The sequence below is a fragment of the Vombatus ursinus genome, unplaced genomic scaffold (genome assembly GCF_900497805.2).
Source record: "Vombatus ursinus unplaced genomic scaffold, bare-nosed wombat genome assembly UNPS02009994.1, whole genome shotgun sequence".
NCBI classification, from domain to species: Eukaryota; Metazoa; Chordata; class Mammalia; order Diprotodontia; family Vombatidae; genus Vombatus; species Vombatus ursinus.
In genome coordinates, this window is record NW_020949772.1 from 6,050,794 (window position 1) to 6,076,956 (window position 26,163).

Below are 26,163 nucleotides of genomic sequence, written 5' to 3' on the forward strand. Positions count from 1 at the left end.
GCTGGGGCGTGCGAGGAGGGGTCGGGGAGGGCGACCCGCCGCCTCCCCCCGGGCTGCGCCCTCTCCAAACTTTGTGGCTCCCCTTCCCCGGTGATGTATGGAAACTATACTGCATTGTGGGTGTCAATATAAGTGACGGCCATATTTGCCGGTGCCGGCGGAGCCGTAAACAAAAAGTGGGCTGGGGAGCCAGGGCGCGGAGGCGCTCCACCGCATCGCGGGACCTGCGGGCTCCGGGAGCCGCTCGCCTCCCCGGGCATGTCTTACAAGCCCAACTTGAACGCCCACATGCCGGGCGCGTCCCTGAACCCGGGTAAGTGAGCCCCCGGGCAAGTGCAGGGGAAGTTTGGCGGTCGCCGGGCTCTGCCCCCGGAGCCCCGCGCGCCCCGGAGCCGGACACAAAGGGAGCGCCGGGGGCCCGGGGGCAGCCGGGGACCGGTGCCCCGGCGAGGGTCGGCGGCGGAGCGCAGCTTCCCAGCCGCCATGATTCCCGAGCGCCGGGCTCTCCCCCCCGTGCCGCCCCCCTTGCAAACTTCACCCGCCCGGCCGGCTCGCCCGCTGGCCCCGGGGCTGGGAAGCGGGGCGCACGGGGAGGCAGCCCGGGTGGCCCCGCTTGCGGGCCGCCGCCGCCACCGCGCGCTCCGACTCCCCTGCCTCCGTGGTCCTAGCCTGCCTGGCCCCGGGCGGCTGATTGATCGGGAGGGAGCTGGCTGGGGAGGTGGGGGAGGGGGCGGCGAGGCTCCAGCAGCCGCCGAAGATGCCGCCGGTGCCGCCGCCGCCGCCGCCGGTGCCGCTGCCCCGGGAGGGGAGGGTGGCTTTTTTTCTCGTTCCCCCCCCCCCCCCCCGCTTTAAGCTTTTGGGCGGCTCGGCGAGGGCCCCTGCCGGCGGCTTCGGGGAGCGGCTGCCGGCCGCTTCGCTGACCCGAGTGTGTGAGTGAGTGCGTGTGCGTATCAGTGTCTGGGTGGGTGGGTGGATGGGCTGGGGGCAGACAGCGCCCGTGCCCGGGAGTGCGAGGAGCCGGGCATGCCGAGACCCCGGCGATGGTGTGTGCGCTAGCGAGTGCGTGGGGAAGGGTCCCGGGTGGGCGCGCGGCTGGGGGTGCCAGAGGAAAGGCAGCGTGGCGGGGGGAGCCCGAGTTTGGGAAGGGATGCGTGTGTGTGTATGTGTGTGTGTGTGTGACTGGATGTGCGTGTGCAAATGGGAAACGGTGAGACGGGGATAGAAAAGTAGATAGTTTAAAAAAAAAAAGCACGTGTATAGAAGTGTGAGTGTGTCCGTATGTATGTGGGGCGGGGGGATTGTCCAGGAATATAGGTGTAGGAGTCAATGTTAAGGCAGGAAATGGGGGGGGGGTTGCTAATGGAAGAGGGGTCCCTGTGTCTTTGGGAGGAAGGTGCCTGAGGTGGGACTGGGGCAATAAGTGTGGTTAGGAGCCGGCGTCTGTGGTGCATGTATTTTATTGGGGCGGGGGGCAGGCAGGTGTTACTTCAGTCTACCTTCTGGGGCTCAGGGGAGGGCCTAGGGTGCTGGATGAAGAGGTTACATCTTGCCTCCATGAATCGGGAACCGACTCATCGTTTCCTGTCCAGGACTGGCCCAGGGGTCGGGAGGAGGGGGAGTAGGATCGGCAGAGACTGAAAAGTTTGGAAGATCCCCGTAAGCGGCCCCCTCTGGCCTCCCAAGTGGAGCTCGGGGTACCCTAGACCAGAGAGCTCTAAGAAAAGCAGGGAGCCGTCAGTCTGCCAGACGCTCCCAAGGAGGGGCTTCTTCTGCCCTTCTGGTGCCAGTTTGAGGAGAGCTAAGGTCTGGGGAGTAAGAGTTGGGGGGAGGAGAGGGTGGAACCCAAGAAGCCTGAGTGTGCCTCGGGGAGGAGTCATCCCGGCTGGGGGTTCTCTCCATTCGGGGAGGAGGGGGGGAAATGGCAACTCTGGGACTGGGCTCCGGCCCTGTCCCCTCCCCCTTGAAGTGGTGAACTCTGACCCTTTATACACCCAGGCTGGGATGGGGGTGGAATGCCAGGGAGAGAACCGCCTTGGGGGTGGGGGGGAGAGAGCCCCAGATTTGGCCGCATCCCCATGGGGGTGGTGCTGTGTTGTCCCTGGGGATGGGTCTGGCGGCGGGGGGGGGGGGGGGAGTGTGAGAGGGCTGCCCCGGTCAGCCTCCCCCTCCCCTCCATGTTTCCACCAGGTGTGGGCATGTGGTTGAAGGACAAAGAGAAAGTGGCCACCATGTTCCCCTTAAATATTCTTATCTCTGAGCTGGTGACCGGCTCCTGTCTCCCCTTAGGAAGACAGGCAATTGATTTATTTTTCTTTCTCTATTGACTCTCTTTCAAGGTGTTTTTTTTGGGGGGGGGTAGTGACAGTGTAGCAGTACATACAGGATAATTACTCCTCAGCTCTGTTCTTGGTGCCCTACGGAAGGCTGTGTATATGGAGAGAGGAAGGAGAGTGGAGGAAGGGTCTTGGTCACTTCCTGCCCCAGCCCTGACAGTGGATCCCAGGATCTCCCAGATTCTGGCACTCTGACCTGTACCATTTCTGTCTAGGACCTAATGTTTCCTTCTCCTTCCTCTTTGGTCATTTTCCTTTTACTCCCAATGGTCAGATGCCTCACAAGTCTCAAATGATACTTGTTCTTTTTTGGGGGGGGCTGCCTCCTTCCTGCCTATCCCTGGGGTCCTTCTTGGTCACAATCCCCATTCTTCTCCCCTGCCATCTGCATCCAAGATGGACTCTCTTTTCTCCTCTCCTCTCCTCTCTCCTCTCTCCCTCTCCTGTCATTATCCCTCACACACCAGCCCTGCCTCCTGCTAGTGGGAATGCCAGCCCGTGGCCTAAGGCCAAGAGAGTTAGACAAAGCCTGAGTCCTCCCCTCGCACATCTCACACTCCCAGTGACGTGACTGCAGCTCCAGCTCGGCCCCCTTCCCTTCCTTTCCTTTCCTCCCTTCCCTTCCTTTCCTCCCTTGCCTTCCTTTCCCTTCCCCTCCCTCTCTTCCTTCGCAGCTGCAGCAGCCACCTCCACAGGGGCTCTGTCCCCCTTTCTGGACAGTGCCTCCGTCCTCCCCCCCTGGCTTGGCTAGGAGCAGACCTCCCTCTTGGGAGCTAGCCAGGACCCCAACTGGTCCTGTGGGGGTGGGTGGGAGGCCAGTGCTGGGTCTGGGGCTTTGTTTGGGCCCGAGGGGAAGGGGGGAGCAGGGGGCGGGCACAGCTCTCTCCTGCCCTGAAGATTTTCCTGTCCTTTGCCAACCCCTGTTTGGCTCCTGAGCCCTCCCAGAAATGCTGCGTCTGCCTCACACAGCGCTTCATTGTCTGGTATTTTCCAGAGAGGGCTGACGTGGAGTTCAGGGATTTCTTGGTTTCCACTCTCTTCCCATCTTGACCCCCTCCCTTCCTCCTGCTCCTCCCCCCTCTCAGATCCCATGGGGTCATTGCTTTTCAATCTGCCTTCAGGCCCGAGTCCCTGGTGAGCTGTGCCCATTGATCATTGTTCTCAGTGTCTCAGCTTCAGGTCAGGGGGCCCCCCAGGAACCAGCATCCTAATGAGGACCAGACAGGAAAAAAAAAGCCAGCCTATTTGCTGTCCTTTCTCTGGGACAGAGGATTATGGGACTGCAATGTTAGGTCTGGGGAGAACTCAAAACTTCTCCCTGTCCACTGCCTACCCATCCCCCCCATCTGAACCCCCCCCCAGTCTTGGAAGGCTTCCTGACTTGGGTGAATGGGGGGGGGCATAGTCTGGAGAGTGCTGGGCTCTGCTTTCTTTTAACAATTCAGTTCATAGCCCTCCCCCTGTCCTCTGAGCAGGGAGGGGAGGTGGAAGGACGGAGAAGCTGGCTGGTGGCTGGTTCTGTCACCCAGTCAGTACCAACCCCCTCTGCCTGCACAGGGTTAGACAAAGCAGCCTCATCAACAAACATTCAGTCAATTTCAAACAGTGTTTCTTAAGACTCCTACTATGTGCTGGGCACTGTGCCCAGGGCCTGAAGTGATGGGGAGGAAAGAACCAGAATTCCTAAGTTTCTCCTGTCCCCTCCCCCCAATCCTGATAGCTTTTCTCCTGGGACTGTAAGGGATGGAAGAGAAGGGAAAAGAGGTGAGAAGGAAGGGAGAGGTGGAGTAGGGAGAAGAGAAGAAAGGAGATGCACCACGTAGGGAAGCCAGTTTACTACCACCGCCACAACCCGGCCCCAATCACTCCCTCCAGTCACCTGACCCCATTCATGCCCCTGCCTCCTGCCCTCCCAGAGCATCAGCAACAGGGCGGGTCCCTAGTTTGACTCAGCCCTGGAATCTGACGTTGATGAGAGGTCCCTGGCCATGGCAGAGGGGTTAGTGCGGGTGCTGTGGTAGGGGTGGAGGGTGGAGAAGGAGGAGGACACCGGGGCTGAGCCCTGCAGCCTATGGGAATTCTTATGCCAGTCAGAAAGACCCGGCAATTTCAGGAGAGTCTCTCATTCTGTCTCCCCATGCCCATTCCTAGAAGGCACTTCCTCCCCACCTCCACCTCATAGAGAGGACTCTTAGGGGCCTCCATTTGTGTCTCTTAGCTTCCTTGTATCATCATCTCCCACAAGAGACCTTTGCTGATCTCTTGCTGGTGCCAGCTGCCCCCCCCATTTTATATGGCACTTACTATGTGCTAGGCACTGTGCTGAATGCTTTACAGTTATCTCATTGAATCCTGACAACAACCATGGAAGGGAGGTGCTATTATTATTCCCATTTTACAGATGAGGAAACCGAGGCAAACAGGTTAAGTGAATTGCCTGGGTTCACACAGCCAGTAAGTGTCTGAAGTTGGATTTGAACTCAGGTCTTTCTGACCCCAAGTCCAGTGCTGTATCCAATCTACAACTTAACCACTCCTTTACACATAGTAAAGGTGCTTAATGGATGCTTTTCTAATAAATGAATGGACACTTTTATAGTCTAAAGTTTACAGGTTTTCATCACAACAATCTCATGAGGTAAGGTATTTAAGTATTATGATCTCCATTTTGCCAATGAGGACAGTGAGATATTCAAGATTACATAGCTAGTAAGTATCTGAGGCAAGATTCGAACCCAGGACTTTCCACTCCAGACTTGATACACTCACTGCCCTTTGAAGACCATCTTTGAAATACAGAAGGAAAATTCCTTTCTCTGTCCAGGGTGAGCTCTCCTGCTCACCATGCTGCTGCCCCCTTGTTCTTGGGCACCACTGCAGCTGGCCAGGGCAGCAGCACCTCCCTGTCCCAGAACCATCTGTGCTAGCTTGGGGAGCAAAGCGCCCTAGAGATGAGCCCACAAGGCACCTTTCAGATCAAAGTTCTGCCCACCACGTGAATTTAAGAGGAGCAAAATGGCAAAGCTCCTGTTTACCTGGCAGAAGGAATGGGGCCAACATTCTAGTGGGAGAGGCAACCTGGGGTCATGGACAGAAAGAGCCTTGCTGTGTGATCTCAAAGAACTCTCCCTTTCTTGGTTTCCTTATTTGTTTGAGAAAAAAAAAAGTGTCTAATTAGATGGTCTCTGAAAGTCCCCTCCAATTTCTAAAATTTCCTGATCTTGAACTTCCCCCCCCCCCCATTTTTTCTCATCCCCCCTTGATTCCAAGAGCAGACAGTCCAGCTCGCCCGGCCAGCCCTGGCACCAGGACGTGCCCTTGGGGCCGAGCCCGGGCTCTGCAGAGGCTGGTGGGTTTGTGTCCCTGCGAATGGTGTCGTGAGTGTGTGTCCGTGTGTGGCTGCCCTGCTACTGCCTCTCACGGGTGGCGGCAGCCCGAGGGGGGACTATTGCTCTCCTGCCCACCCCGTTTGGGATGTGTGTGCGCGTGCAAAGGCGAGCTGCGGAGGAATAGGTACATTCTCCATGGTTACTGCTGTTTGTGATTCTGCAGGACGTCCTTCGCCAGCTGGCTGATGGCCACTCGCGGCTCCATTATGGGGGTGCATATGCTCAGGGTAAAGTAAATCCAAAGGCTCTCTCCCTGCCTTTACTGCTGATAAGATCCCACCGATTCAGAAAGTGGCATTTTGAGGGATGCCGGCTCTGCTGGGCCAGACCAGGGGATTGAAGGTTAAGGCTGGGCAGTGGCTGGGTGGTCTTGGTGTGACTAGTGTGCCAAAGGGTCAGGCCTTGATGATGAGCCAGTCAGTTTCAGGGCCTGAATGTCATTCAGGGGCCCTGCTTGGGAACAAACGGGAGGGCCTTCTGGGCCTAGGATGGGGGAAAGAGGACTGGTTTTGGAGTCTAAGGACCTGAATTCGAATCCAGCTGCTGCCACTTAACTGCCTGTATGCTCTTAAGGCCAGTCCCTTGGGGGCCTCAGTTTTCTCATCCTTAAAAGGGGGGGAGGGTGGGACTGGATTTCTCTAAGGTTACTTCTCGCTCTCAATCCTATGATCCCCTCACTTCCTCAGACTTTGCTTTTCAGTCTTGTGGGGTTTGGGCCTCACTTTCTCTCAGAGGACATGTTATGAGGACAGACTGAGGCTGAGAAAGATTCTAGACCTCGGTGGGGAACCTGCAGCCTCGAGGCCACATGTGGTCCTCTAGGTCCTCAAGTGCGGCCCTCTGACTGAGTCCAGATTTCACAGAATAAATCCCTTTAATGAAAGGATTTGTTCTGTAAAACTTAAGAACCTCAAAGGCCACATGTGGCCTCAAGGCTGTAGGTTCCCCACCCCGGTTTAGAATCTAGAACCCCTGTTCTAGACAGAAGTCCGAGGAGGAATGAGCCTGTTGTCCCAAGACATCACAGCCTCTTCCCCCCAGGCTGGGGCCATATGGCTTCCTTCCTGCCCTCTAGAGCAATCTGGGGCTAGGCTTTCCTGGAAGCTGCCCCAAACAGAGGCCTGGCAGGCAGCTTTTTGTAGTGCTGTGGGCCTGTCAGGTTGGGGGGGGGGGCGTGATATTAGCTTGGAATATTGGGTGGGGAACGATGGGAGTGGGGGAGGGGAAGCATGGGAAGACAGGGAAGCCCAAAGACTTTCTTTACCAGGTTCAGGGTCTTCTTTGATGCCCAGTCACCACGCTGACGGATGAATGGTTGTGAGCTCTCAGTGGAATGTAAGCTTCATTTCCCCCACACTTTACTGTCTAGACTGGAAAGAGCTGACATCTTATCAGGGGAGACAATGTGTATATTCATAAATATATGAAAAAGAAATACAGTGTAATTTTGGGGGGGATCAGGAAGGGCTTCATGGCGGAGGCGTCCCCTGAGCTGAGCTGTGAAAGATCCTGGGGACTCTAAGGGATGGTATTGAGGGGGATGCATTCCAGGCGTGAAGGAGGCTGGAGAGGGAGTTTTATGAATGGAATTGTTGGTCTGGCTGTGCTGGGGTGAGAGGCCTGCCCTCCTCCACCCCCTCAGCCCACCTCCTGCTCTGGTGCTAGGGCCTGCAGACTCTGTTGCACGTACCCCTAGCTAGGGCTCCCAGTGGGGAATGCAGTGAGGCAGGTAGGGGATACCCCCCGCAGGAACCCTTGGGGTGCAGAGCCAGGTACCAGTATCCTGAGGCCTGCTCTTTCTGCCTCCACCACATGCTAGGCGCACAGAAGATTGCCGGGCATGCTGGGGTGTTGTGGGGCAGCTGCAGGCTCTCGGCAGTGTCCCGTTCAGTTCTGGGCAGCACCTTGTAGGGATGACAGAGAGAATCTCTGGAGAATGCTGTGGAAGTGTGAAGATCCACAACATCCCTTCTCTGCACTCTCACCCCGCCTCTCCTCCCCCCCTTCACTTCCTGCCTGGACAACTGCAACTGCCTGCTGATTTGGCCTCCCTGGTTCCAGTCTCCCACTCTCTGGTGTGTCCTCCACACAGCCACCAGATTGATATTCCTAAAGCACAGATGTGACTCCCCTACTCAAGAACTTTCCATGGCTCCCTCTTGGTTTTGTTTGGCATTTAAAAGCCTTCTCCATTTGTCTTCAGATCAAATGAGATAATATTTGTAAAGCACTTAGCACATGCTGGGCACATAGTAGGTGCTTAATAAACACTTGTTTCCTCCTTCCTCTTCTTCAGTTTAGCTCTCCAGACTTTTTAAAAATACTGTCCAGTCCAAACTGACCTCCTGCTTCTTCTCCATATACAACATTCCATCTCTCATCTCCACATCTTTGCACTGGCTGTCCCCCCGTGCCTGGCATGCTCTCCCTCTTCACCTCTGCCTCTTGCATGCCTTAGCTCCATTCAAGGCTTACTGCCATCCTGTATGTGGCATTTCTTGACCCTCCCAAAAGAGAAGGGCTTTGTCTTCTCCTCCAAAGTTACTTTGCATTTACTTCTCTGTTTACCAAGCTGTTTCCTCCCAGGCCATGGTAAGTTCCTTGAGGGCAGGGCCTGTTGGGTTTTTGACTTTGTGTGCCTATCCCTTGGAATGGGTGGCACTTAACACTTGCTGATTTAATCGTGATGATTAAATTCTAACATGTCCAAGGGGGGGAAAGGAAGACAGAGATAGACAGAGATAAGGGAGAGACAGACAGAGATAGAGAGTGTGTGTGTGTGTGTGTGTGTGTGTGTATGTGTGTGTGAACAAGTGCAGTCCAAGCCCTTCTTCCCACGTGGCAGCCGTGCTCAGCAGGGCAGATTATGAGTGACTGGTCCCTACTGAGATGGGAACATCACGGTGTCTGGTGAAGCCACTGCTAGGCTAGATCTGTAATATTTTTGCTGGAAGATGGCATAGGGGAAACCATGAGGTCAAGAGAGCTGGTGTCTTTAGGCTACCCAGCTCTGCTGACCCCTCTGATGCTTTTCTGGCTCATCTCATTCCAGTTAAAACTGAGGAAGCCGATGCCTTGGGAGGGCAAGTAATTTGCCCAAGGTGACAAGGCAGGTTAAGCCACATAAAGCCTGGTGGTTCTTGCCCTTATGGGACATATAGTTCAGTGGAGCAATTAAGTTGGGCACAGAACTGAGCGTACCTGGCAAGGAGTGCTGAGTGAGCCAGGCAGATGCTGGAGGCCTGGAGTGGAGGTGGGGCAGCAGGGCACTTTGGGAAGAGCACTGGCCTTGGGGTTGGAATTCCGGCTTTGTGAGTTTGAGCAGACAGCTTGCCCATCCTCATCTGTAAGATGAGGGGGTTGGACTGAAAGACCTCTGACCCTGCTTAGCCCTCCAGTCCCATGATCTCCCATTGGGGGATTAGAGGAGGCTTCACAAAAAAGGTGGCACCTGATCTGGGCCTCAGAAGATGGGTAGGATTTCTCCCCTCTCCCAACCATCCTTCACTCAGATGCCAAGGGGAATTTCCCAAGGTGAAGGTCTCACCCTGGCACATCCTCCTCACCTCCGGCTGCTTTTTAGAATCCCTCCTTTCTGTCAGGGTTCATCTCAAGTGCCACTTTCAGCAGGAGGCCTTTCCTGACTTCTCCGTATCCTCCCCAAAGTTAGGCTCTTCCTTCCATAACTCTCGTCTTTTAGAGGTGGCTAGGCGGTTCAGTGTCTGGAGCACTGGGAACTGATTTAAATCTAGCTGTGTGACTCTGAGCAAGTCATTTAACTTTTGTCTGCCTCAGTTTCCCATTTGCAAAATGGGGATAGTAATAGTACCTACCTCCTAGAGTTGTTATGAAGCTCAAATGAGATAATTTTTGTAAATCTCTTAGCACAGTGCCTGGCACTTAGTAGGCGCTTTATAAACACTCCCTTCACTCCCCCTATTTTATATGTGTATATACATACATACATGAATACATTTACACACACCTATACCTATATATGTACAAGTCTTTCCCATTGACTGTAAACTCCTTGAAAAGAGGAATAACTATCCTTTTGATTTTTGAACCCAGCACCAAGCACAATACTTGGTTAATGTAGGAGGTACTGATTAAATGCTTTTTGATTGAATACTTGACAGAAACAGTGGTTTTTCCAGGTTGAATGACATGGGCAAAGGTGTGGAGGCAAGAAAGCAAAATGGCTATTGAGGAAGTAGAAAGTAGCCTGTTCTTATGGGAACATAGGATGTGTGGAATGAAGGAATGAAACAGTATTTATTTTTTAAAATTAATTAATTTATTTTTAGTTTTCAGCATTCACTTCCATAAGCTTTTGAGTTTTAAATTTTTCTCTTCCTCCCTCCTCACCTCCCTCCCCAACATGGCACACAATCTGATATAGGCTAAACGTATACATTCCTATTAAACATATTTTCACATTAGTCATGTTGTAAGGAAGAATTAGAACCAATAGAAAGAACCACAAGAAAAAAGAAACAAAACAGAAGAAAAAAAAAAGAGCAAATAGTATGCTTCGATCTGCATTCAAACTCCAAAGTTCTTTCTCTGGATGTGGATAGCATTTTCCATCATGAGACTTTGGAGATGTCTTAGATCCTTGCATTGCTGAGAAGAGCTAAGTCTGTCAAAGTTAGTCATCAAACAATGTGGTTGTTAGTATGTATAAAATGTTCTCTTAGTTCTGCTCACTTTACTCAGCATCAGTCCATACAAGTCTTTCCAGGTGAAACAGCATTTATTAAATGCTTAACTATGTGCCATGCACTGTGCTGGAGATACAAAAGCATGAGTTCCTTGCTTCTAGGTCCTTCCGTTCTAATAGGGTATAGGTACGCCAGGGAAGGGTGTCTTGGACGGCCAGAAGTGGAACGATAGGGCACCATTCCAGAGGCAAGGATGGTGTTGATTTGATTAGTTTTCTGGACAAAAGGTGGAAATGGTAGGGTGGGGTAGGGTGGAGTGGGGTGCAGCAGGGCAGGGCTTCCAGAAGGTAGGGACAGCATGAGTGAAAAGGCCCAGGCCCAGGGGGCTGAGAGCTGAGACCCAGCTTCACTTAAGGATGGTCTCTGCAGGTTGGGTTGGGAGGGTAGAACAATAACATGGAAAATGGCCAGGGGTGCAGAAGAATGGCTCTGTGGAGGGAAAGAGTGGGAGGTGGGGCTGGAAAGGTAGATTGGGCTGCAGTTGTGGGGTGTCTTGAATGCTGCAAAATAAGGCGTTGGGACTCGGTAGAATGCCTCTTTTGAGGGCAGGAACTGGCTTTTTGTCTCTAATAGCTAACATTTATATGGTGCCTACTATGTGACAGGCACAATTTGTGTGTCATTTGACCCTTCTAATAGTCCTGGGAGGTAGATGTTAGTATTATTCCCATTTTATAGATCAGGAAACTGAGGCAAACACAGGTGAAATGCCTTGCCAGCGTCACACAGCTAGTAAGGGTCTGAGGCCAAATTTGAACTCGAATCTTCCTGACTCCAGGACCAGCACTTTATCCACTGAGTCACCTAGCTGTGCCTGGCATAAGGTAGGCACTTTAATAGTACTTGTTGAATTTTATTCAATCAGCCTAATTAAGTAGGTGATGACGAGAACATCGACTTGGGGGCCAAGTGCTTCATCAGGCTCCGTTTCTGCTGCCTATTGAAGCTTTTTCTCATGACTTGATTTCACTTCCCAGAAACCATTCTGCCTTGGTTGCCTTTTGGGGAAAAAAAATAATCTGAAATACCAAAAAAAAAAAAAAAAATTCCCATACATGGAACAGAACATAGAGGATTCTATAGGAAATTGTGAATCTCCATTTCACTCCCCTTGCTTTTTAAAAAAGGTATATAATAAATCTTAAACATTACTTTCAGAACTGCCCTACTTTAATGTGCTTTCTTCTTAATTTCCATTTGCATCTGTGCAGTTAAAAAAAAGTTACAATGTCTTTCTTTCCTTTTTTGTGTCACTGTTGCACCTCCTCTACATTTCCCCCATAAAACTGAGAAGAAAAAAACCCAAAAATCTTTTTAAGCTTGGTAAAGCCAAAGGAGTCAGCAAAGAGACCGTGTCCCAAAATGTTTGTCTCTTTCTGTAGTTTGTGTCCACCCCAAGCCCTTTCTCTCTGGGACGGGCATAACACGCTTCAGTCGTGGGCCTCCAATGTAATAATTGAGCATTGCGTGGATCACATCTTCAGTCTTCCGAAGTCGGTTTTCTTTAGTGTTTCATTCTCTGAATAAATTGTTCTCCTGGTTCTGCCCACTTTACTCTGTGTCTGTTCATAATACCCAGGATTCTCAGAAATCGTCTCATTCATGATTTTTTACAGTGCATCTGTATTCCATTCCATTCATATGCAAGTTTGTTAGGCGGTGGCAATGTATGGCACCCCTTCCTTTAGATTTGAGTCACTCTCCTTACCCCCTTCCTCACTTTTATTTAGTCAGCTCTTTTGGGATCAGAAAATTTGTTTTGGCTTGTGATTATTCCCTCCCCAGCATTATCCTCTCTCTTCACCACCCCCTCTGTCCTACCTTCTTTCCCTCTTAGGATTGATGTATTTCTACACCAAACTATGTCTGTGTGTGTGACTGTTTGTGTGCATGTAACCTTCCTTTCTCCATTTTAGAAACGAGGTTCCTCTGATGCTTGCTCTTTTCACCCTTTTCTCTATATTTAGATATTCTTTTCATGCATTGTAGTTATGAGGAATAGCAAGTTCCATCCCCCTTCTTCCCTTATTTTCTACACTATGTCTTTCTTTTAGTCTTCCTTCTTTTTTCTTCTTTAAACCCTCAGAATAGATCCAGTCAGCCTCAGCATTGATATTTTTCTTGTTTCACTCTCCTAAATGCCTTTTGAAGTGTCCCTTGAGGGACACACTTGTTTCTTTTCTATTAGGAGTTTAGTACTGTATCATCATACATTGTCTTCCAATTGCTGGAATACATTTACCTTTATAGATTTCTCTAGACTCTTGTGTTTATATTTCAAAATTCCTACTCTGTTCTCATCTCTTCATCAGAAATGCTTGAAAGGCCTCTATTCCATTAAAGGTCTATTTTTTTTTAAAAACTCTGAGTAATGATACTCATCTTTGTAGGGTAAGTTATTCCTAGTAGTAAACCTCTATCTTTTGCCTTTAGGAATATTCTATTCCAAGCTCTCCTCTTACTTGTAGTTGAAGCTACCAGTTCTTGTGTGATCCTGACTATCTACTTGGTACTTGAATTTCTGGATAATTGCAGTATTTTTTCTGTGATATAGACATTCTGAATTTTGACTATGACATTCTTGAAACTTTTCCTTTTGGAGTTCCTTTCTTAAGGTGATTGGTGAATTTCTTCTGTCTTCACTTTGCTCTAACAGTTCTGAGCAATTGTCATTTATGATTTCTTGAAATATTGTATAAAGGCTTTTTTTAAAGCATATTTTTCAGAGAGTACAATGATTCTTAAATTATTTCTCCTTGATCTGTTTTCCAGTCCTTGGGGTTTATTCTAATATTTCTTGCTGTCTCATGTAGTCATTGATTTCTGTTTGATTTATTCTAGTTTTCAGAGATTCCATTACTTTGTTTTCTAAGCTGTTTATTCTCTTAATTCTTCTATCTGGAGCTTTTAAAAAAATGTATCTCTTGCTTCATTTCTTCCTGGTATTCATGTAGTCCTTAAGTCTCTGCTTGAAGTTGTATTCACCCCTTTTTGGGAGAACTGTATGTTTATAATCATTTTTGATACTGGTTGGTGTTTCCTTTGCCTTACTTGTTTCTTCAGCTTTAGCTCCTGATTGGTGCTCATTGCCAGCATCATGGTTCACTCACTGCTCTTGGGTGCGGTGGGGTGCTTGGCTCTCTTTGGGCTCACCCTGAGTCCTCCTAGGTCCTTTTACTGACCTCTGCCTCCCAAAGCCAGCCCCCCAGTTTGTGGAGATTCATAATGCTGGATGTTCAGGACTTTCTCAGTTCAGAGTGTGAGGTCACTTGGAGGATCCCCCCCCACCCCATGTGAGTACTGCACTGGTCACTGCTGGCTCTCCAGAAGCTTCCACACTCCCCACCCCAGGCCTTTCTCAGGGGAATTGTCCGCTCATGCTGTCCTTGGGCACAGAGTCGTGCAGGCTCCATGTGTCTTGCCTTCAGAGGGGGGAGATGTTGGTACTGGCTGGGTTGGAGAGGTCACCTTTCTTATTTCCCATGGGTTTCTGGCTGATGTGTGATGGCAGAAACTCATTAGATTTTTTAAACAATCATTCTTTAGTTGCTTTTTAACTACCTTCTGCCAGAAAGTTTTATGGCTTTTGGAGATCATTGTGATTGTTTTGGTCCAGAAATTGGAAAAACATCTGATTTATCACAGTTGTCTTTTGTAATGAGAGGCAGCAATGGTATAGGGGAAAGAATACTGGATTTGGAGTCAAAGGACCTGGATTCAAATCCCAGTTTTGTCACTTAATCCCTCTTTGACCTTGGACAAGACATTTGATCTCCGTGGGCCTCAGTATTCTTATCTATAAAACAAGGAAGTTGGACTAGATGCCCTCTGAGTTCCTTCCCATTGTAGAGCTGTGATCCTATAAGTCACTTAACCTCCCTGTGCCTCAGTTTCTTCATCTGCAAAAAAATGTTTTTCTTAAAGACCAGCCTTAACCCCTGGTCACTCTGGCTCTCATTGATTGGCCAACAACCGGTTCCAGGCCAATTTGCTACTTGGTCATTTTTGGCCAGAAACCCTGAGGGTCTTCCTTCCCAGATCAATTTTTTAAAAAATTTTTGACTAGGTAAAGAGACCATTCTCTGCCTCAGTTCTTATCAAGTTTTAATCATTGAATGGGTGTTACCTCAGTCAAAATGAGACCTGTTAAAGACCTTAGTTTGAAAAGGCCAACGTCTCCCACATCTCCCACTGCATCCGGGGCCATCTGCAGTTGTTCTGATCTGTATCTGACCACTGGACCCAGATGGCTCTAGAGGAGAAAGTGAGGCTGGTGACTTTGCACAGCCCTCCTTCACTTAAGTCCGATTCACTTGCACGTCATGGCATCATCTCCTTGATGTCATGGTCCTCTTTGAGAATGAAGGACAGACAAACAACAACAAAATTGGGGGTGGATGGTCTGAGAGGCCCCTTCCAGCTCCACATGTGACCCTGAGGATTTTGCCCACTACCCATATTTTGCAGAATGTAATATGGGTGCAATGATGTCCTGTCTTGAGCCAGCTTGTATCATCACTCTATAACCTATTAATCAAACCAAGAAAAACCACATGAATGTCAGGGATGGGGGGAGGTTACAGAGCTGGTGATGAGGGTCCGTGTTACAGGTCTGAGGGAAAAGATCATAGCTGGCTACTCAGAAGGAACTTGAGAACCCTGAACCTGGTCTAACAGTGTTAATAGGCTTCATGTCTCCCAGTGGGTTGGGTTCCCTAACACCCACGTTTCAGATGGAGGCTGTATGACCACTTGCCAGAAATGAAGAAAGGATTCATGAGTTAGGAGGAATCACAATCTCATAGTCTCCTAGACCCAGAGCTGGAAGCAACCTGAGAGACTGCTAGTCCAACTTCTTTATTTTATACAGGGGGGAAACTGAAGCCTTTTTTTGGAGGTTAAAAGACTTCCCCAAGATCGCACAGAAAGTAAGGAGTAGAGCAGGGCTTTAAACTGGGATTCTTTGGTGCCAAATTAGTGCCCTTTTTACTTAGTGTTCTGCTGCCTGCCCTGATTCCCCTGAGGTCCTTTCACACTCTGTGGCATAATGCTTTGAGGATTAAACTCAGAGTCAGGGAGCCCTGGGTCCAAGGTAATTGGCTTTGTAACCCTCCTAGGTGAGTAGTTTCACCTTGGTCTCACCTTCCTCACCTGTAAAATGGTACTCATGCCACAGGGATGCTGTGAACCTCAGATGAGCTCATGTATTCGTTCTTAACCTTGTCTGTGCCATGGACCCCTCGGACAGTCAGTTTGGTCAAACTTGGGGACCCTTTTCAGAAGCATGTTCTTAAATGCATCATATATGAAATACATAGATTTACAAAGGAAATCAAGTATATTGAAATTCAGCCATCAAAATATATATATAAAAAAAGTCAAGTTTCCAAACCCCATGTTAAGAGCTCTTAATAAGAGGTCTGGTGGTTTTTATTTTCATTTATTTATTTATTTATTTTTGAGGCAATCTGGGTTAGGTGACTTGACCAGGGTCACACAGCTAGTAAGTGTCTGAGGTCAGAATTAAACTCGGGTCATCCTAACTCCAGGGCTGGGGCTGTATCCGCTGTACCACCTAGCTGCCCTAGTTTTTGCATTTCAAGCATGAGTCAATTAAGTCAGTTATTGTTAGTAGGAGGTGAGGGCTTGGTCAATCCAGGAGCTTCACATTTCAGATCTGTCCAGGAATCAATCCCAGGGTGTAGAGGCAGCTTGTAGATTTCAGGTCAAAGAAGGAAACTAGCCTTAGTTTCTTCATCTGTAAAATAGGGTAACTATTTTCTTAATGGGGCTGTTGTGAGGAAAACTTTTTTTAATTTTTTTTATTTTTTAAAGACCACACCTATGATTTCACTGGTATTTAAAAAATTCCCAGTGAGGAAGCTCCCTCTGCCAATGTAGATCTGTACTTCTACAATTTACAGCCTGAGAAATGGAGACATTAAGTGACTTGTCCAGGGTCACACAGCCAGGATGTGTCAGAGTGGGGCTGCTCTGGCCTGAGGCCTGCTCTCTAGGCCTTGCTGTCTCCCAGGAGGATAGAAAACAGGAAATAAACAGATCAGGCCAGAAAAGGAGGGTGGAGTTGGGAGGGGGCGTGAAGGTAGCCCAGGATTCCAGGCCTGTCCTGGTAATTGTTGCTATCATTTCCCTTCCTTTGAAAGCTGGGAGTGTACACTCTCCTTCTGCCAGCATGGCGGCCTCCACCCAGTACCGGCAGTTGATCAACGACTATGGACCCCCATCTCTAGGCTACACCCAGGTAAGGCAAGGGTTCTCCTTATCTTTCCTCGTGGGCTATGTCAGGCCTGAGAGACAGGAAGTGGAGGGATGCAAGGGTGGGAGAGGTAGCCACTGTGCTCTGGGGGATCCTGTCCTGCTTGGAGAGAATGACCACAATATCCTTCTTCAAATAGTCTTGTCCTAGGGGAATACCATAAAGATGGGCATCCCCACCAGCCCCCAAGGGACCTTACCATGTAGGCAGAGAGGTGGGCATACATAAACACGTACAGCAGAAGGCACACAAGCCCTTGCCCTTACCCACACCCACCAAGCACATGAGGTACACAGTTTGGAGCTGAGGAGTGACCAGGGCTGGGTGGCATTAAATAATAATTAATTAAATAATTATTCAATATATATAAATATATATAAATAATATATAAAAATTATTTAATAAATATATATAAATATATATATATAAATTAAATAATTTAAATAATATATAATTAAATAATAAAGGGAAAGCTTCTTGGAGGTAGGAAGTTTGGAACAGGGCCTGAAAAGGGCAAGGTGTCCCTCGCCTCATGGTTTTTTCAGAAGCTTACTTCTTGATTCCCTGGGGGCCCCACATAGTTCGTAGTAGGTTGGAGTCATTTTTCTGCCCCCAGATCCTCGGCTTGGGATGGCTGGTAATGGGACTATCTCCACGCTGGCCAAGATGGCAGCAGAGAACGTTGGGTTATTAACAAAAGACCAGAGGCCTTCCCTCCCCATCTGGCCAAAGTAGGTGTAGGCTTCAAAAGTGACCCCGACACAGATTTTTCCAGTTCATGCTGGAGGTCAGAGACTCGGGGACAGTGGCAGGGACCAGGACAGCTCCTTCCAACTGGCACCATTCCTCTAACCTAAGCTAGCTAAGGAGTCTCCTGTGAGTCAGTGCTGTTCCCTAGGAGAACAAAGTCCTAGAAGGCCTGTGTGTGGGCCTTCTGACCCCTTTGGACGGACGGGGGAGAAGGAAGACCAGTGCTTTGTCTGGTCTAATCAAACAGGAAGGGTGGCTGTTGGGTCCCTAATTCTAATACCCTCCTCCAAGAATGGGAGCCAGGTGCCCACACCCCCACCATCGGCTGCAGCTGGGTCCCCAAGCCTTAGCGGGGCAGAATAGGATTCCAAGGCAGGGATATTGTTACATATCCAGCCCAAGAATCTAGCCATTCAGAGATGGGGTGATTGTTCCTCGGAACACAGAAGCCCATGGCCCAGTGGGGTCAAGAGCTCCCCTCCTCATGCCCCGCCAAGCCTTCTTGTCCCAGGAGGAGAAGCAAGCAAGGGCTAGGGAGCAGGACCGGCTCAAAAAGCGTCGAAGACGGGAGGATGGCCTGAAAAGGAGTCTGGAGAGGCAGAGGAATGCAGAGGCCATGAAGTGCCGGCGGGAAAATGAGAAGGAAAGGGAGAAGGAACGGAAGAAAGACCAAGAGGCCAAGAGGAGGCGCAGGGAGAACGTGGAGGAAAAGGAGAAGGAGCAGAAGAAAGACCGTGAAGCCAAGAAGAGGCGGAGGAGGGAGAAGAAAGAAGAGAGGGAGAAAGTACTCTACCAAGATGTGGCTGCCCTGACGCAGCTGTCAGAAAGGGAGGAGGACGAGGACGAGGAGGAGGGAGAGGAGGAGGAGGGAGAGGAAAGGGAGGAGAAGGAGGAGAGGGAAAGGAGAGAAACACAACAGACATCTGTGTTCCTGGGATTCCCCGCTTTGTTGATCTGGGTGCGTGCCTTGCAGTACTCTTTGTAATTGTCAGGAAAAAAAAGGTTTATTTTTCGGAAGAGCATCACAGAGGCCTAGAGAGAAGATGAATAAAAATGCCTTCCACTGTCCCTCTGTCGTTTTTAAAAAAAAAGTCGAGCCAGTTGTAGAGCCCAGGTCTTCCCCCTTGGCTTTGGCCACAAATCTCTAATGTGTGGCTCCTGGGGCCTGAGGGGCTGCTCCTTCTAGGATAGCAGAGCTGTGCCACTGGCAGCATGGTATTCTTACTAATTTTTGCCAGTGGGGATGGAGGCACAGAGAGATTTGAAACTTTGCTCAGGCCGGGAATCCTTCTCCCGTCTCAGAGATCTCAAAGGGTAGACTGGTGTAGACTGGAAGGGCCCTGGCAGGCCATCAAGTCCCACACCCGCATTTACAGGTGAGGGAAGTCCTTGCCTGAGGTCACGTGGGTAACAAATGACAGAAGCAGGCCTGGAAGCTTGGTTCCGGGCCAGGCTGCCTTCCCGACTCCCACTTCTCAGGTTTCCCTTTCTCAAGGCCAGACTGTTTTCCCATCATGCTCTTCCTCACATGCCTTGCCCACCCAACGCTCCCTGTTATGCTGCTGCCTGGGCTGGGGGGGCATATGGGGGTGTGATTGGGGACCCCCGTCCCTTGCTCTCGGATATTGTCCTGACTTTGGCAGCTGCCAGGACATGACATGACCCAGCTGGTGGCCCAGGCTGGCTGCAGCCAGGCCAGGTCTCTAGCTCTGGATTTCTCCAGTCATCCTAATAAACTTCTCTCTGACTCTAGGGTACGGGGAGCAGCCAGGTACCCCAAAGCAAATATGCAGAACTCCTGGCTATCATTGAAGAACTAGGCAAAGAGATCAGACCCACGTATGCAGGGAGCAAAAGCGCCATGGAGAGGCTAAAGCGAGGTACGTGTTGGGTGGGCTCTGGGCACAGCCCCAGAGGGTGGGGCTTATTTGAGGGGGTTTAGAATCATCATTTGATGATACAGGCCAGAAGGAATATAGGATCAGAGCCCCAGAGCTGGAGGGGACCTTAGGCCAAGCTCCTTTCTTTACAGATGAGGAAACTGAGGCACAGGAAGATGAAGTGATCGCCCAGGGTCACGTAGGTGATAGAAATGGGATTAAAACACAGGTCCTCTGTTGCTGTTTTCAGCTTCAAAAACAGAATTCATCACTGGCCCTGGCTGCATGGAGCGGCCAAGGAAGGGAAGCCCCGTTCTTCCATTAACCAGTGAGAATCCTAGTATCACAGTACCAGAACTGGGAGGGATCTTAGAAGGGGAGGCAATCTGACCTAGTGGATGGAGTACCAGCTTTGGATTTGAGGAGACCCAGGCCTGACTCCTGCCTGCCACACGTCTTAGCTGTATGATTAGCAAGTTATTTCACCTGACTCAGCCTCAGCGCCCTCACCTGTAAAATGGAATGAGGAATCCGGTCTGTGCAATGGGAATAATGACGGGTTGTTGTGAAGATGCGATAAGGCCATATTTGTAAAGGGCTCTTTGTTTCTGTTGGGGCAGCTCGGTGGCGTAGTAGAGAGAGCGCCAGGCCTGGAGTCAGGAAGATTTGAGTTCAAATCCTGCTTCAGAGACTTCTTAGCTATGTGACCCTGGGCAAGTCGCTTGACCCTGTTTGCCTTAGTTTCCTCATCTGTAAAATGGGCTGGAGAAGGAAATGGCAAACCACTCCAGTATCTCTGCCGAGAACATCTCAAATGGGGTCACAAATCAGACACAACTGAAAAACAACAGTAAGTAGGATCAGATGAGGTCATATTTGTAAAAGACTTAGTAGACCTTAAAAAGCTGTTGAAATGGGAGATATTATTAGTCTAGCTTCAGTTCCAAGTGTGGAGGCCCCTTCTACATGAAAGACTGGCACCTGCTCTTAAAATGATTTTGACTGATGAGGCAAAGAAAGGGCCAGTGATTTGCCCAAGGTTACACGGGCAGTAAGCAGCAGAGCTGGGATTTGGACCCAGTGTTGGCTCCAGTTTGGGACCCAGAGGTCCCTGAGTGAAGTGGCAGGATGATTCGGAGAGCTACCTCCCAGTCTCACTGCTGACTTGGGCACATGTGGCCGTGCAGTGTTAAGCTTAAGGCCTTTCTCCCCAGCAAAATGCCCTGCGTAAGGGGAATTTTTAGGTCTCTCTGGAGTCCATCTGGTTTTTGCCATGGAAGCTTAGCCCCAGCTTGCCTGTGGTTCACTTAGTTGACACTGGTCCCAGCCCTGGGGCAGAGAGTGCCAAATAAAACAGACCTCCCCTTGGAAACAAAGCCCTCATCTTGGCGAGGTGAGTGACCTCTTCCTAGTGGGCAGACTGGCTTCCCAAAAAGACGCCGTCCACCTGAAATGGACACAGCTTTCTCTCCCAAGGGACCAGTTCCTGGGCAGCGTGCAGGAAGGGATGGGACTGAGGGGTTCCAAAGTGGACATTTCCTGCTGGGCTTCCTTTAGCACAGAGTGCCAGGGAGGATGAGCCCGAGTGTGGGATATGGGGCCAGGGAACCTTTTGGGATTGTTTCTCCTCCAAGAGGATTAGATGAAATGAAAGCTTGACTAAAGTGAAAATGACTGGGTGATTGCAGAGGCGACCTAAGTAGGTTGCTATCTTATGTACCCAAAAAGAAGGGGAAGAAAAAAAAAACTTTTCTAATTTAAAAGGTGGCAGTTCAGAGGAGCAAAAGCCTAGGGCCTGGGGGCCGGGGTAGGATTAGGGATGTAGACTTTAAACAAGCCAACTCTCACTGAAGGACCTAGGCCAGCAGGGTTGGGGAACCTGCGGCCTCCAGGCCACATGTAGCCTAGACCAAAGAGGATACCTGGGCTTAAGATTTAGTTATTAGGAACCTTAGAGAGGGCATCTGGTTGTCTCCCGCCTGCCCCCCCCTACATTTTACAGATGGGCAAACTGAGGCCCAGAGAGGACAGGTAAGACCTCTGAGGTCCCTTCCAATCCTTGAGATTCTCAGATACGCCAGAGGCTTAATGAACAGAGAAGGCATGGCAGCCCATATGCTATAAGGAAGGTGTGTGAGGCTGTACCCAAGATGCATTGCTCAGTGACTTCCACTTTCCTGGACAGGTGGGGGGACCCAAGGACACACTTTTAAGTTTAACCTGTGTGATTGATATTTTCTTCATCACTTTCTTAAGTCAAGACAATCTAGACGACAATAAATCAAGCTTGGATTTGTAGCATTGGCAGATTTTTGAAGGGTAGATGCTTACATTGAAAATTCAATAGTCGACTATTGAGAGCCGGTATGAGCTGGCTCCAGCACAGCCAGGGGATCTGTGGGTCAGTGTAGGGGTCAGTCCTAGTGTAGTTTGCCATCTTTGTCATTGGTCTGAATGAAGAGACTACTTAGCTTGCTGCTCAGTCTTTTATGGCTGAGTCACCTATTAGCAGATCTTGGGAGAATAATACTATAAAGATAACAATTGGCACTGACATAGCATTTACTCTGTGCTAAGCAGTTTTACAAATATCTCATTGGATTCTCACAACAATCTTAGGAGGTAGGGGCTATTAGCATCCCCATTTTACAGATGAGGAAACCGAGGCAGGCAGGTTAAGTGACTTTCCCAGAGTCACATAGCCGGTAAGTCAGGTGGGATTTGAACTCAGGTTTTCCTAGGCCCCCAAACTCTATCCACTGAGCCATCGTGCTGCCTTTTTATAAATGAAGCTAAACGGGTCATGGAGAACAGAGGTTGGGGGAGGGGGGTGATGATTGCAAAGGACCAAGTCAAATGGAAACAAAAGATGAGAGGAGTCAGGTCCTCCTTTCATTCCAAGTGCACAGAAAAAGAACATACCTCCCATGGCGGCCTCTTCTTGCCCCTCCCCTTGGAAGCCTTATTGGCGTGTGCAGGTGACCTGGGCTGGTGAAGGCTGTGTCAGTGGAATGGGGTGGCAGGACCAGCCTGCCTCGTCAGAACGCTGATCCTGGGGGATGGGGAGAGGAATTTTTTTGGACATAGCAGCTCAAAAGAGTCATAGGCATCAGTGGAGGGAATTGGCCCACTGACAGACCCTGGAGCCTTGAAATAAAGTAGTTAGGCTAGGTGGCCCAGTGGATAGAGCACTGGACCTGGAGTCAGGAAGACACGAGTAATCCTGTACTTCCTAGCTATGTGACCCTGGCAAGTCACTTAACTGCTGTCTGCCTCAGTTTCCTCATCTGTAAAATGGGGATGATAACAGCCCCTACCTCCCAGGGTGGCTGTGAAGCTCAAATGAGATATTCGTAAAGTGTTTTACAAACCTTAAGGCACTATGTAAATGCTAGCTATTATTATTTGCAAAAAATTGCCATCATTGGAGGTGGAGGAAAGAAGTGTATTAGGATCACAGGTTTATCAAGCTAAAGCTGAAAGGGACCTTAGAGACCCCTCATTTTACAGATGAGACAGCTGAGGCCCAGAGAGGCTGAAGATCATCTATTGATTTAGAGCTGGAAGGGACCTTAGAGGCCATCTGGTCTGAGAACCGAGGCTGGGAGAGACTCCCAAGACTTGTCCAAGGACGCAGAGGTCATCGTTGCCAGGAGCAGGATTTGAATCCGAATCTTCTGATTTCAGAGCCAGTGTTCTTTTTCCTGGACCATGCTGTGTCCTTAATGGTGCAGTGACTCATTCAAATGCTGAAGGGGCCCTGCTGCTCTGGGAGACCCGCCAGGAGTTAGAAAAGCGACTTCTCTCCTGGGACTGGCATTTCCCCCACCAAAGCCTTCCGTACGGGGGGCTCACTGGAATGGAGGGCTGGGGGCAACCTGGACTGGCAGTGTGGATCCTGTGCCAGGTTCTCCAAATGGGGACACACTTAGATGATGTGGATCGGGGATGCACCATGCCCACTCTGAGGGATGGCTTAAGGAACTTTGGAGAAGCTCAGTAGCAGAAAGTCCATGGGATCACAGATATTGAACTGGGAGGACCTCAGGCCAGCTAGGCCAGCTAGCCCAGCCCCCTCATCTTTCAGGCGGTAGCTAAGTGGTGCCGTGGATGTAGTGTGGACTTAGAGTCAGGAAGACCTGAGTTTGAATTCTGCCTCTGATACTTCCTAGCTGTGTGACCCTGAGCAAATTATTTAACCTCTGTCTGCCTCAGTTTCCTCATCTGTAAAATGCTGGTAATAATGGCCACTTAACTCACTGTGTTGTGACAACCAAATGAGATAATACTTGTAAAATGATTTGCAAAATCATTTTAAAATGCCAGGTAAATACTAGTTCTTATTTTTTTTTCTTTTCAACCTTTTAAAAGTAATTAACAAATATTCCTCCCCTTCTCCCCATTGAAGAAAAGAAAGGTAAAACCTTGTAACAAATCTGTGTAATCAAATAAAAGAAATTCCTGCATTGGCCACGTCCACAAATGTTATGTTTCATTCTGGATCTTGAATACATCACTTCAGGAGATGGGTTGGAAATTAATATAGATGAGGAAACTGAGGCCCAGGGCATTTTAAATAACCAGCCCAAGGTCACTGTTAATCACTTATTTTTTTTTTATTAAAAAAAAAAAAGCCACAGCAATTCATGAAACCTACCAGAGGTGGAAGTAACAGGTAGGCCCAGAGCAGTGAAATCATGGCTCTGCTGAGGTGTCTTTGGTCAGTGAACTGTGTCCCCTTGGGTTCTCCACAGCTTAAAGAATGAGGAATTAGAATAGAGCAGTAAAGGTGGTGGAAGGGATGGGGAGGTCCAGGAGGTTAGGCCACTTTTCAGCTAGTAAACAGCAGTGTCAGGATTTGAACTCAGAGCCTCTGGTCCCCAAAACAGCCCACTTTGTACCACTCCATCAGATCATGCTTCCTTACCTGGATGGTGAGGAATGGGCAGAAGCCAAGGAAAACCTCCAGGCTCTAGCTACTTCCCCAGCCCTCCCTAGTGCAGGCTAAGCAAAATAGGATTGATAACCACCTGCTTGGGGGCATTGACGCACAGTCTTCTGGATGGGCCAGCTGACCCCTATGGTTTCTTGCCAGGACTGGGGTTCAAGGCAGGGCCTTCACATCCTCTCCTGCTACCGATTTGGCTCGAGCAGCCATCACATGAATTCAGTGATTTCCACTCTCTTGCTTCCTTTTCCAGGCATCATTCACGCTCGAGGATTAGTCCGGGAATGCCTGGCAGAGACTGAACGAAATGCAAGATCCTAGCCTCCCGCTTCACTTCAAAAGTTTTCCATTTCTTTGTGAAGAAGAAAGAATAACACTTACTCCTCTGGTGACTTTCAAAACATTCGTATGAATCCCTTCTTTTTAAAAGTTTGGATTCTTTCCCTTTTTCTTCCTCCCATCCCCACCACAGTCTGTAAGAATAGAAGAAAAGGCAATTTTGCAGTTAAGAGTTGCGTTTTAAGTAAGTTAGGAACAACCTAGGTCACTTTTTTTTTTTTTAAGCATTGAGTCCAGAAACTGCATGTAGAAAGTTCTGCTTATGTTGCTGCCGACTGTAGTTTACTGCCCTGCTAACCTGCCCCAATCTTTGATTTTCTTCCTTTGAGTCCACTTAAAACCACCCAAATTGTCATTCTTTTGCACCTTTTCCAGAATCTCCAATAACTCTTAAGGATTTTTTCATGAGTCAGTGCTGACTGCATGTTCTCCCTGGCAGTTGGGCATCTCCCAGTTAGGGCTACGTGATAGAGACCCTGCTTTAAAAAATAACATGGGTTTTTTTCGTGTTTTGTTTTTGGTGTGTGAGCATTTGCATGATTGTTCGTGCTTTGAAGTCAATTTAAAATGCATGAGTTATAAATACAGAGGACTGAGCAGCCTACTAAAAAAATTAAGAACCCAGATAGTTACTTTTCAGATGAAGACTATAGATTTCAAGTCTTGAGTTTGCCATAGAATGATTAAAAAAAAAAAATCTGGATAAATGACTAAAACTGTTACGTGCATCTTTGTATGTATTTATTACTTGATGTAATAAAGCTTATTTTCATTAACAATTTGTATCAAAATATATGTAAGTTTGCTTTCATTTTGGAGATGCTGGACAAAATGGGGTTAGGGTTGCCAGGGAAGCAGGGTCAGAGTCAAGGGGTCAGGACTCATTTGAACTAGGGTCACTGAGGAATGTGCTGACTGATGTAGCTTCAAAGCCTTTTGGGTAGGGGTAGAAACGGACAACAGGCTTCTAGTGAGAGAGTGATCTGAATGTTGATTTGCATCAGTTAAAAATGAGATGGGGTCAGTTTGATAGAAAGGAGAGTAGGGGAAGATGCACCATCTCCTAACTTGATTACGTTGGTTTCCCAAATAGCAGTAGGGTTGGACCTCTTGAGTGGGCTTTCTCAGCTCCTTTCTACAGGGCTGGGGAGGGGGTCACATATACTGAAAAGCTTGGGCAGGGGCAGAATGGAGAAGCAGTTCTAACATCCCTCATTGACAGGTGGCAAGTTTTGAAAATTTCACTGATTTTGTTTTGACACATGGTACAAACCCACCAAACTCAAGCTAATTCTGAAAAGTTAAAAGGGCCTAAGAGCCATGCCAACCAATGCTATGTCAACCTGGTACTTTAGGAGACAAGTCATAAATCAGTACCCACAACGCCCGTTTTTGATGCACCCTGGATTTTCAAGTCTGGGAGGGGACTTGGCAGGAATGTTTAGTTCAACTCATCTCCATGTCTTGTGCTGTTCAGAGTGTCCATTTCCTGGGTTGCTGTCTGGCATTCTTTTGGGTTTCTT

The 26,163-nt window shown here is 49.1% G+C and overlaps 1 protein-coding gene across 1 annotated transcript; it reads left to right on the top strand.

Moving 5' to 3' along the window:
• CDK2AP1 (cyclin dependent kinase 2 associated protein 1) lies at window positions 1-25,358 on the top strand. The gene is made up of 4 exons (XM_027853454.1): window positions 1-313; window positions 16,611-16,708; window positions 19,227-19,353; window positions 24,555-25,358. Exons 1-4 carry the CDS (start codon window positions 259-261, stop codon window positions 24,620-24,622), a joined length of 348 nt encoding a protein of 115 aa, XP_027709255.1. The 5' UTR covers window positions 1-258; the 3' UTR covers window positions 24,623-25,358.
• Window positions 25,359-26,163: the final 805 nt, after the last annotated feature.

What these genes read in the sequence shown, in the direction of transcription:
- CDK2AP1 (XM_027853454.1), top strand. Translation starts at nt 259, where the DNA reads ATGTCTTACAAGCCCAACTTGAACGCCCACATGCCGGGCGCGTCCCTG. An exon ending in CATCTCTAGGCTACACCCAG is followed by an intron (nt 16,709 to 19,226) that starts GTAAGGCAAGGG and finishes CTCTGACTCTAG; the next exon opens with GGTACGGGGAGCAGCCAGGT. An exon ending in CATGGAGAGGCTAAAGCGAG is followed by an intron (nt 19,354 to 24,554) that starts GTACGTGTTGGG and finishes TTCCTTTTCCAG; the next exon opens with GCATCATTCACGCTCGAGGA.